This window comes from Desmodus rotundus, chromosome 12 (assembly GCF_022682495.2).
Source record: "Desmodus rotundus isolate HL8 chromosome 12, HLdesRot8A.1, whole genome shotgun sequence".
NCBI lineage: Eukaryota > Metazoa > Chordata > Mammalia > Chiroptera > Phyllostomidae > Desmodus > Desmodus rotundus.
Window position 1 is genome coordinate 36,057,549 of NC_071398.1, and position 11,939 is coordinate 36,069,487.

Genomic DNA, 11,939 nt, shown 5'->3' on the forward strand with positions numbered 1-11,939 from the left:
GGCAGTTTCTCCTGCCTCCCAAACCCAACTGGTTTTTACAGCCAGAAGTTATGGGGATTTATCTTCCTGGCACTGGAACGCTGGGCTATGCAGACTGGTCTGGGGCTGGGTTCGCTGGCTCCCAAGGTATCCTTCCCAATTTTTACCCACCACATGTGAATGTGGGTCCACCTGTTCCGCTGCCGCTGCCTCTTCACGCCACACCACACCACACCACACCACATCTCCATGCCTCTCTGCCCATCTCCACCCCTCATACCCATGTGGGTGAATGTGGCTTCTTTAAATCCTTGGTTGTTGGACTTTCATACAGCTTGACCTTCCGATGGTTCTGGGTGTTATTTGTTTTGAGGTCTAACTGTAATCCTTTCTGTGGTTGCTCGAGGAGGCAAAGCATGTTTATCTGTGACTTCATGCTGACCAGAAATCCCAAATATGCTTTCTGCCCCTTTCTCTCACTGTTGTCCTCCTGGAATCCCTGTAATGTGGATGAACATTTAATGTTGTCTTTTATACCCAGAGGCCTTTTATACCCAATACTATCCTCATTTTTTAAAATTCTTTTTCATTTTGCTGTTCCGATTGGGTGATTTCCACTATTCTTTCTTCCAGGTTGCTAATCCATTTCTTACTAACTAATCTGACTTCAGTTCCTTTTAATGTATGCTTTGTCTCTCATTGGTTCTTTATTACATTCTCTAACCCTTTATAGAAGTGCTCTCTGAGTTTCTTTCAAGTTTGTTGAGCATCCTTGTGACCATGTCTTGAATTCTTTATTAGGCAAATGAGTTATCTCCATTTCATTAGAGTTTTTCTCTAAATTTATTTTTAATTGTTCCTTCACCTGGGACAGATTCTTTTATCTCCCCATTTTGTTTGACTTTCTGTGTTGTTTCCTATGAGTTAGATGAAATAGCTTTTTCTCTTAGTCTGTGTGCCTTAGTCTGTGTGCCAGGTGTTTTGGGGAGGGCAGCTCTAGTCAGGGCAGGCACAGGCAGGCAGTGCCTGGTGGCCAGAAGGAGTGGTTCTGGTAGCGCAGCCTGGTGCATGAGTGCTTCCTTGCCCTTCTGCGGTGAGCAGGGCTGTGCAGTGTGGCTGTGCAGTGTGGCTGTGGGCAGGGCTGTGCAGTGTGCCCTGTTGCTTTGTTTCTTGCCTGAACCGGACCTGGGCAGGCTCCTCTGAGTGGATGTGTTGCAGTGTCCCACTGCCTCCCACTTTCTCTGGGCGGGGCAGCCCCACGTGCACATATAGGAGCTCCCCACTATTTTCACACTTTCTCTCAACGGGACAGCCTTGCATACGGGTACTACTGCATTTTGCTGGTTTCACACACTGAGCAAGGGGTGTCCTGCATGCATGTGCAGCCCAGTACACGCATGCTACAGCACCCTGCCACACCCACTGGATTCATCTCCAGGTGAAGGGGCCCCATGTGTGTGCGCTGTGGTGCTGACCTGTCCTGCTGGATCTAGTTCTCAGAGGGGTGGCTGGAGATAGGCTGCAGCAGCCCTGCAGATTGACCAGAGACCCTGGATAGAGCTCCTGCCCACTATCCACGTGCAAAGAAGACGCAAACAATGTTCCTCCCTCCTGGACAATTCCCTCAGCTCCTAGAGAGCTCCCAGGCTTCCCCACCCTTCTCTATGCAATCTTCCTCTGTTTGTTTGTTTGTTTGTTTGTTTGTTTGTTTGTTTTGGTGCAGAAGCGGTTCAGTTGGTTCTTAGTGTCTTACAGGAGGAATCGCGCTACATAAAGGTGTAAATTTAATGGGTCTGCAGAGAGAGTGAGCTCAGGGTCCTCCTGCTCCACAATCTTGGACTCACATCCAAAATGTCCTAACTTCCAAAGAAAATTGAATCCTTTTAAACTATTATTTATAATTTATGTAACAACAGTTTTAGAACTGCTCAGAGGGAAATTTGTAACCTTAAATACTATGCAATAAAAATGTAAGTAAGAAAATAAATGAATTAGCCTTTTATCTCAGTCATTTCTTTGCCAATAGAGTATGACAAATCTTTCAAAGTCCTTCTCTTTTAATTTTATTTATTGCGTATAAAAATGATTTATAGCATGATATAAATTAGAAATTTGGTTTTATTGTACTTGAAATTTATTTAATAGTTTACATGACTTTTACGATCCAGACTTGCCCGACCAGATCAGACCTGTCCAGGGCTTACGCAGCTCATTGGTCCCTGGCGGCCTGAGGAAGCAGGTAGGGAATGCACCCAGGAGGTTATCGAGCCTGCAAGCAGCCTCGCCTCACTCACAGAGTCCCTCCTCCTCCACCAGGGGTACAAGAAGCTGGCTGCACTGAAGCTGGATGACATTAGTCACTGTCTGACAGAACAGCAGAAGGACTTTGCTAACAAGACAGCTGAGTACCAGCAGGAGATGCGGCACCTCCATCGGATGCTGCAGGACAAGCAGGACGTCCTGGATGAGGCTCTGCAGCAGAAAAGGTCGGGCTGCCCCAGTCCCATATCATGTGTTCATTTTTTGAATGTTTGGTAGAATTTTCCAATTAAACCCTTTAGATCTATTTTGTTTATTTGATTGCTTACTTTTGTGTCTGCATTTTAGTTTTATCTGCATTTAATGTTGACCTTGATTTTTATTTGCTCCTTATTTTGTTTTCTTTTTAAAATTTCCCCCCAGCAACTAGCATGTAACGTGTAAGTTTAAGGCGCACAGTGTGAATACTTGGTCGGTGTATGGATGAAGAGTGACCACCACAGTCGAGTTAGCACAGCCTTCGCCTCACATAACTACATGGTGGTGGTGGCGTGTTGAGACCATTTCAGACCCACCCTCTTACCCACGTCCTTGTACACAGCACCGCGTTGTTAACTGCGGTCACCATGCTGTGCACTGTGTCCCCGCCCCTCGTCTTCTGTGATCCCTCCTTGAACAATTTCTGTTGTTTGAATATTGGGCTTCCTAAATCAGTTTAGTCCTCTGACTCTTCTTCCCTTTTTTCTTCTTTTCCATCCCTTTGATATTTTTGTTTCACTCAGTTTTGTTGGAAGATATTATTGGGTTGGCCTAAAAGTTCACTTAGGCAAGTTTCTTGCCAAGTTTTTTCCACATGACGGCTCTAGTCGTCCTTGGTTGTCTTCAACTTCATTCAGAACAGTCTTGTTAGACTGTGTTGTGACAGCTGTCATATCAGCATGCACTTTTTTAAAGCCTATCAAAATTGGTGAATTTTTGTGTAGCCATTTTAATTTTGAAGATGGACGAAAATACGCAACTGAAATGCAAAAAAAGAGAAAAGGTTTGTGCAACATACGGAGAAGCTGCTGGGACTGATCGAACATGTTAAAAGTGATTGTGAAGTTTCTTGGTACTATTGACATTTTGGCCAAATAACTCTTTGCTGTGGTGCTGTCTTATGCCCCACATAAATAACTAGAAGATGTTTAGCAGCACCCCTGGCCTCTACCCACGAGAAGCCGATAGTGGGAGACAGACAACATACTCAGAATATCCAAATCAATACAGCTATTGATGAAAATGAAAAATGTGTATTTTATTTTATGGAAAAATTAAATGAACTTTTTGGCCAACCTAGTATTAACTTTTGATTAAATGTTTTATTTCTTTATTTGTTTTCATCCCCAAGAACATTAAAATCTCCCTTTTTGGAAGACCATAATCATCAGACTAGAGAGGCATTGTGTTCTCTATGGAAATAAGGCACCATATCATTTATACCTTTTTTCTTTAAACTTGTGACAGAGGAGATATCACCAGTGTATGAGAAACATTGGGTAGTATCACATGTTTTGTGAAGGTGAACTTGGTGGTCCTTCACACTGCAAGTCCGCCTTTTCAGAACGGCCGCGTGCCTTTGACAGGCTGGAATAGAGACGGATGCTGCAGAAGGGTAATAGTGATGCCCAGGTGTGCTTTCTTCAAATTGTAGCAGGATCCATATGTCTGATGTCATGAAGAATGCAGTTATCTGTTTGTTTTCCATTAGTCAGATGTTTCTTAATGTCAAGCAAAATGAACTCTTACGTAACCAGGTTTCTGTGGTCACAGAAGTTCTTATCGCTGTGAATCACTTTGGAAAGAATTGAGCTGATACCAAGTTTCTGGCCAGACAGGAGGTTTGGAATTGCATTAATAGAATGGAATTTTGTGTTTCACTTTCTCTGCATTCCATTTTTTGCCCTTTAATTGTTTAAAAGTTATATAGTCTATTTTTGTTGTTTGAGTAGCTATCCTTAAAATTTCACCATGGATATTTAACATTAAAAAATATAAATTTAATCAACATCTCTACATTTCTCCCCCATGCAAGATCTAATGCTTTACACTGATTATTTCCCCCTCAGTTTTATGCTGTGATCTAGTGTCACTAGATAAAACTACATGAAGAGGATGCGGAAGATCTATTTTCTCGTTATTTTTAGCCACCCCAAATTAAATGTTAATAGTTTTTATATAGTTGTTTGTTTTGCTTTGCCTACAGTTTAACAATTTCTTTGCTTGCTAATTGTTAAAAATAAAACAACAGGCCCAAAATGGAGTTGCTTATGTTAAACCGCATGTCACCAAACCAAGACTGAATTTACAATTTCAGCTCTCCCGGAAATGGAGTCTTACAGGAACCACCTGATCAGCACTAGTCACGCTGTTGACCTGATAGGCCCCTTTCATCAAGGACGTAGCCTCGTGACAACCAACCCACACTTTCCCCTCATTTAACTTCCTTGTTCCTGCTAGTCTGCCTGTGAAGCCTCCGTCAGCTCTTTGGAGCCTTTCTATCGGCCAGATTGGATGCTGCCCCATTCAAATTGATTTTTGTTCAAAAAAACCTCAAAACTTTTATATGCCTCCGTTTATCTTTTAACATATTTTTTCTCAGACCTTATTTCCCAGATCAGTTTCCTTGTTACTCAACTACATTCTTTAGAAGTTTCTTTAGTGATAGTTAATTGGTAGTAAGCTTTCTTAGTGTTTGTTTATTTGAAAACACTGGCTTTTGACCCCATTCTTGTAAAATTGTTTTTGCTGAGTATAAAATTGTACCTTGACAAGTTTTTTCTCTCAACATATTCCATTGTCTTCTCTGTTTCATTTTCCTGTTATGTTTGTCATTTTTTTAAATATGGTCTACCTTTTCTCTTGCCTTTTTTTCTTTTTTTAAAGTATAGTTTATTGATTATGCTATTACAGTTGTCCCATTTATCCCCCCTGTATTCCCCTCTGCCCTGCACCCCCTTCCCTCCCCATCCCCCCCCCCCCCTTAATTCATGTCCCTGGATCGTACATATACGGTCTTTGGCTTCTCCATTTCCTATACTATTCTTACCCTCCCCCTGTCTATTTTGTACCTACCATTTATGCTTCTTATTCCTGTACCTTTTCCCCCATTCTCCCACCTCCCCCTCTCCACTGATAACCCTCCACTGATAGTGATCTCCATTTCTGTCATTCTGTTCCTATTCTAGTTGTTTGCTTAGATTTTGGTTTTGTTTTTTTAGGCTCAGTTGTTGATAGTTGTGGGCTTGATGTCATTTTACTGTTTATAGTTTTTGATCTTCCTTTTCTTAGATAAATCCCTTTAACATTTCATATAATAAGGGCTTGGTGATGATGAACTCCTTTAACTTGACCTTATCTGAGAAGCACTTTATCTGCCCTTCTGTTCTGAATGGTAGCTTTGCTGGATACAGTAATCCTGGTTGTAGATCCTTGCCTTTCGTGACTTTGAATGCTTCTTTCCAGCCCCTTCTTGTACATTTTTAAAATCATTTTGTTCATAGTTATTTTATGTTCTGTGTATGGCAATTCCAATGTGTGAAATTTGGGAGAGATTTAATCTGGTTTTGTTAACTTTTGCCCTATGTGGCTTATAGTCTTCTATGTATGGTAATTATTTTTTACTCTGAAAACATATGTGGTTGAATTTACTATGGAATCCTGATTGTCTGGATTGAGGATATTTTCCTCCAGAGATTTGCATTTGCTTCTCTCTGGTACCAAAAAAATTATTTCCAACCTGGAGCCACTTTTATTTTATTAATAATTTTTTAAAGACTTTATTTATTTTCAGAAAGAGGGGGAGGGAGGAAGAGAGAGAGAAACATCAACGTGTGGTTGCATCTCGCACGCCCCTAGCTGGGGTACTTGGCCCACAACCCAGGCATGTGCCCCAACTGGGAATTGAACCGGCGACCTTATGGTTCTCAGGCCTGAGCTCAATCTACTGAGCCACACCAGCCAGGGCCAGGGCATAATTTTATTAGTAGTTTTTAAAATAGACTATAGTAATGCTTTTGTAAGAAATACAAAAGGGTCTTTGATGCGGTGATATCAGCAGCGTGGCAGCATGAGAAGTTTGTCCAAATCTGTCCCCTGGAAGTTACAGTTCAACCCAGCATTCCCTGTTCAACACACAGACATGTCCGAGACATCACACAGAGACCCCTGAAGGAGGGAGTATCTAAGCGAACAGCAGAGACGACCAGGGAGGGGAGGGACAGAGACAGAGCCACGCACAGGCTTGCTGCAGCCTCAGCGAGCGCGAAAGCAGTGAAGAGCCGGGGTGCAGCCCGCACTGGGCAGACCACACCCAAGAGGCAGAAACACCAATCGGGCCTGGGTGGCTGGCACACACTGAGGCTGGGCCCAGTGTCGGGGGCAGAGAAATGGTGCAAAAAAATTACAGCACTCGAGCATTGAACAAAGGACTCCACACACAGATAATCACCCAACCCACACCTCTGTGGCCCCCCAGGCAACAAAATCTTCTCTCAACATATCGCAAAAGGGCTGGAAAAAACTTTCCAGCCTAAATGGTCTGTATTCATTGCAGCAAAAGCCACGAGGAAGAGCAGAACCGCAGACCTGCTTACTTGCTCCACCTTTCCCCCACTCATCCAGGCACAGCCCGTAGTAGCCTTTGTCAACTCAGAGCAGCCCTGCAGCGGGTTCTGGCCACAGGAAGGTGGCTCCAGGATCACAAAACACTGGAGAGGCAATACCTGCCACCCCATTCTATGAGACCATCATGACCCTGAACCAGCCCCTGGCGAGGACAACATACACAAAAAGGGAAATTGCAGACCAATGATTCTGATGCAAAAATCTTAATCAAAATACCAGCAAATCAAATGCAACAATACATTTAAAAAGTAAAACATCATGATCAAGCAGGGTTCATTCCAGGGGATAAAAATCGTGTGAGCACATCCATAGATACAGAAAAGTGTGTCTGATAAGATACTGCATCCATTTATGACTGAAACACAGTGAGTATAAAGTAACCCAATGTAACAAAGGTCATATATGGCAAACCCTTGACTAATATACTGAATGGTGAAAAACCGGAAGCTTCTCCTCTAAGATCAGCAATAAGACAATAACGCCCGCTGCCCCCAGTGATTCAACATAGTATTGGACGTCAGCGCCAGAGCAGTCAAGCAGAAAAAGAAATAAAAGGCGTACAAATTAGGAAGGAAGAAGTAAAATCATCAGTTTTTGCAGATGACATAGTTCTTTATGTAGAAAACCCTAAAGACTCCACCAAAAAGCTATTAGAAACAAAAAAATACAGTAAAGTTGCAGGATACAAAGTCAATGTACAAGAATTCATTACAGCCCTGGCTGGTGTGGCTCAGTGGACTGAGTGCCTGCCTGCGAACCAAAGGGTCACCAGTTCGATTCCCGACTGCGCACAGGCCTAGGTTGTGGGCCAGGTCCCCAGTAGGAGGGGCATGTGAGAGGCAACCACACATTGATGTTTCTCTCCCTGTCTTTCTCCCTCCCTTCCCCCCTATCTAAAAATAAATAAATAAAATCTTTTTTAAAAATTCACTGCATTCCTATATACTAACAAGGAAATTTCAGAAAAATAAATGGGGGTTTGGGGGAACAGTTTCATTTGCAATTGCAAAAAGAATAAAATTCCTAGAAATAAACTTAAAGGATGTGAAAGGCCTTTACACTGAAAAAAACGCAAAAGGACTTCTAGATACCCACAATGCCGTTACTGCATTTCTAGTGTACAGCTCACTACCAGCATATGTCTTTCTGGACTGCTTTCTGGCTGACTCTCTCTGCCCAATGTCCCAGTTGGTAATATCACCGATTTCCTCTTTGGCTGTGTCCAGTGTACTGTGCGGGCAGTGCACTGTCCAAAACCATCCATTAGGCTTTTTCCCTCATTGTCTCAAAAATGGCTTGTTACTCTTGGTGCTCTCCAGTCAGGGCCTGGGGGTGCCCAGTCATGGAGAACAATATAGACTCAAACTCCAGATGGGTTGGAGAACAGGAGATTCTTAGCCTCACAGGGTGGGTTTGCTTTGAAGGTGGGCACATTTGCCCCCAAACCATTCTTGCTGTGAGAGTCCTCCAGGTGCCTTCACTTTTCTCCCCAGTTCTGGAACACATAGTTCAGAGTGTATCTGGCAAGAAGAGGAGAAACAGGGATAGGAGAGAGTTTGGGGGTTTTGTCACCCCCTGTTTTCATGGGCCCAAGACCTCATCTTTACTCCATAGAAAGTGAGGTCCCTGGCCTGGGCTTTTGTCCTCAAAGCAACACGGACGTTTTGTTTGCTGACCTCTGTGGTTCCAGTTTAGTCCTCGATTCTTTCTCACGTAGAGATTTCCTGTTCTTCGTGTTGAGTTTAACCCTACATTTACCGTGATTGCTGTAACTTGTCAATCATCTAGGTGTGCTTATTGTTCTAGAAAACAGAAGTCTGGGATTTTTTTTGGCATGGTATACTTAAATGGGACCCAGCACTCACTGGGCTTCGTGGGACTTGGAAGGAAGCAACGTTCACAAGAAAAGTGAATACTGGCCCGGGCGGGTGTGGTTCAGTCGGTCGAGCATCCTGCAAACTGAGAGGCCACCAGTTCAGTTCCCAGTCAGGCCACATGCCTGGGTGGTGGGTTCGGTTCCCAGTCAGGGCGCATGCACAGTGCAACTGATTGATGTTTCTCTCTTGCCTCAGTGTTTCTCTCTCTCTCTTTCTCCTTCCTTTCCCCTCTCTAGAATTAATAAAAAAGAAAGAAAAATTTAAAAAAGAAAAGAAAACTGAATACTGAACAGTGGGCTTGTCACTGGCCTCCCTGAATCTTCAAAGCAGTACTGGGTGCTAACTGCACCGGTAACCAGTTTCTGTCAGTTCCCGTAGCCACCTGGCCGTGTGAATAGAGGAGCCGGCCTCCCCAGCGCTGCCGCCCTCCACAGGGCCTGCCCCTCCGCCCATCGTGAAGCTTGCTGTTCTCTCCCCCGTGGCCCCCACGGGGCTCATCATCCTGTGAAGCGGGGGTTGGCATCCTGGAGGATGTGGATACCTGGGTCTGCCATTTCCTCGGCACCCCACGCAGTCGTTCCGCAGGAAAACCAGCTTTGCTGCTCTTTCCTTTTCTCATAAGCCTGGTTTCCCTCTGAGCACTCACCCTCCCGGCACATGGTCTAGGCAGCCTTCTCTGTGCCGGCTGTGAGCCCCACTCCCCTGTGGTTCCCTCCTTACTCCTTACTAAATCTTTGTGTCGGGGCCCATAGGTGGCTGTATGGATGGGTGCCTGTGAAAGGTGCCTGAGTGTTGGCCAGGTCGCAGTGGGGACACGTAGAGGGGACAGAGGAGCAGCCTAGAGGGCCCCCGCCACATGGGTGCCCTTGGCCAGGCCAGTGTGCTGTAGGTCAGCACTTCAGTTCTTGTATGTCATTTTGTTTTTATGCATGCTGGTTCTATAGAGAAACAAAGGTATGTGCATCGATGCCAGAATAAAGGAAAAGGCAACATTGAGAGATGAAAAGCAAGAAATTTTCAGCCTGTGCCTTTCTATTTCCAGGGGATGCTTGTGCTTCATTCAACACTGGGAGTCTTTGCTTTATTAAACGGGTGTCCAACCCGCAGCCCACAGGCCACGTGCAGCCCAATACAAAATCACAAATTTACTTAAAACCTTTTTTTGCTCATCAGTTTTCGTTACAGAGTTTGTGTATTTGATGTGTGGCCCAGAGATGCCAAAGGGTTGGACACCCCTGCGCCTGATGGGTTCTGTTCTCTGGCGTAAAGCATGCTTCCATCTGAGTTCTTGCTACTTTAGGATTCGTAAGGCTCTATGAGTATTTTTTAATTGTGCTATTTTAAAATTTTTCCTTTGTTTTGTTTATTTCTGTCAGAGCAATGGAAGGGGAGCTTGAAGTTGTTTGGGAGTCTACCTCCAAGGAAAACCAAAGAATCCGAGAACTTCTGCAAGCCACCCTGGAGAGGACAGGTGTGTGGGACCACATCAGAAAAATCGAGGATCCCTGCCTCGGCAGCATCTCTCAGGGAGACGTGCTAGTTGGCTGCAGCTTCAGCTACTGCGACATGAAGCCGCCTCCCACCACCCGCCAGAGTCTGTGGGAGCCCCTGGGCTAGGGCTCCTCAGCCTGAAAGGTCTGCCTTTCAGGGCAAACTCCCACCTAATGCTGCTGTGTTTTTTCTCCTCAGGGCAAGGAAGAAATAAACCATCTCAGAAATTTAAAAAACATTTTGCTTTATTTTAATGGTGTGCTACTAAAGAGTGTCTCGGCCAGTGCGTGTCTTCAGGCCACATTGCCATGGAGACCCATTGCTCAGGGAACAGGAGACCTGATGAACTGGCCCTCCCTGGGCTCCTATAAAGCACCAGAGGGAGGCTGGGCTCTCAGCCTGTGTGCCCGTGGAGTTTGATCGGATGAGCCCGTCCGTGGAAGCAGCAGGGATGGTGTCTGTGGGTTAGCTCTGGGTGTCCTTTTATTGTTTGGTAGGAGACAAGGTGCTGGTACATGTGTGCCAGTAAGTTCTACAAAACCTGTTCTGCCTTCTCCCTCAACCTTTCTGTATCCTCCTGGGAAGGGAATTTTTCAAGGGTCAGATCATTCCCCTCCCCCTTTGAGAGCCCTGACTCTGAGCACCAAGGTGGGGGTCCCTGCCCACTGCCCGCCGAGACGGATGCCAGGGGCCGTGGTTCTGCTCCACTCTGTGCCACTTCCTCAGGTGGGCCATCCCAGCCTCTCAGGACCATTCGCTGGGACTTCCAGATGAGTGTGGCAGCTAACTGGGGCTACATGTCCCAACATACTGGAGGAACCCAGGGACATCAGGCTACAGGGGACCCGCGACAGTGGTGTGGAAGGGGAGAATGCTGGAACACATTTTCCAAACAGCACCCCCTCCTTGAGCTAAGGCCTGCATCGTTTCAGGTGAACAAATGGCCCTCGCATTGGTCCTTGGTCGTGTATAAAAGTTAGGTATGAGCTCTCTGATTGCTGGATGGGAAGTTGAGATAAAATAGCATAGATCTTTTACATTTTATTAAATTTGTTCAACAATTAAACAGTTGTGTTTTGTTATCATTTTTCAGGGATAGAAAGACTCACCAGGATTTAAAACCATGTATCAATCATCTCCCTAGGAGATACCTTAGCAAATAACTTTATTGTTTCACGGGAATTTGTGCCAACCGCCCAATAATCTGTACACGGGATGGGAGGTGGCAGCAGCCCCGCGGTCCCTCACCTCCGGACCTGTGCTCAGAGGGTGGCTTGTCTGGGGGAGCACGGCAGGGGTTACATCGCCTAGAGAACCACTTTTGTCGTCCCTGTCTTTTCCCTGCCTCCCAAGAAATCATTTTATTCCTTGAGAAGTGAACATTTTTACATTTCTGCTTTAAGTTTATTACAGATTGTAAATGTCCTTTGCAAGTGCAGTGAACCCTGGTCCACACGGCCAGGCATGGGTGTGCCACTGGGGCTCTGCCCGCCCCCTGCTCAGAGGCCAGGATGCAGAGGAGGGCGAGGCAGGCAAGGCTTCACGACCTGGCAGCTGCGGCAGGGAACAGACTTGGGATGCTTCAGGAAGGAACTGGAACGCCCTGGGCCATGCAGAATGGACGGGGGCTTGGGAGCTGGAGGAGGACAGAGGGCAGTGAGCAGAGGC

General features: G+C 45.4%; 1 protein-coding gene across 2 annotated transcripts in view; it reads left to right on the forward strand.

Annotated features, from left to right (window-relative positions):
• The window catches only part of CEP89 (centrosomal protein 89), an 84,922-nt gene extending 73,518 nt beyond the window's left edge, over positions 1-11,404 (forward strand). Inside the window, exons 18-20 of one of the 2 annotated variants that reach the window (XM_053914503.2) lie at positions 2,296-2,465; positions 10,157-10,251; positions 10,470-11,404. In XM_053914503.2, coding sequence (XP_053770478.1) covers positions 2,296-2,465; positions 10,157-10,251; positions 10,470-10,525 — 321 coding nt within the window. In that variant the 3' untranslated portion in view covers positions 10,526-11,404. Of the gene's footprint in view, positions 1-2,295; positions 2,466-10,156 lie in introns of both variants that reach the window. The other variant, XM_024577478.4, reaches the window with a different exon arrangement.
• The last annotated feature ends 535 nt before the right edge of the window (positions 11,405-11,939 follow it).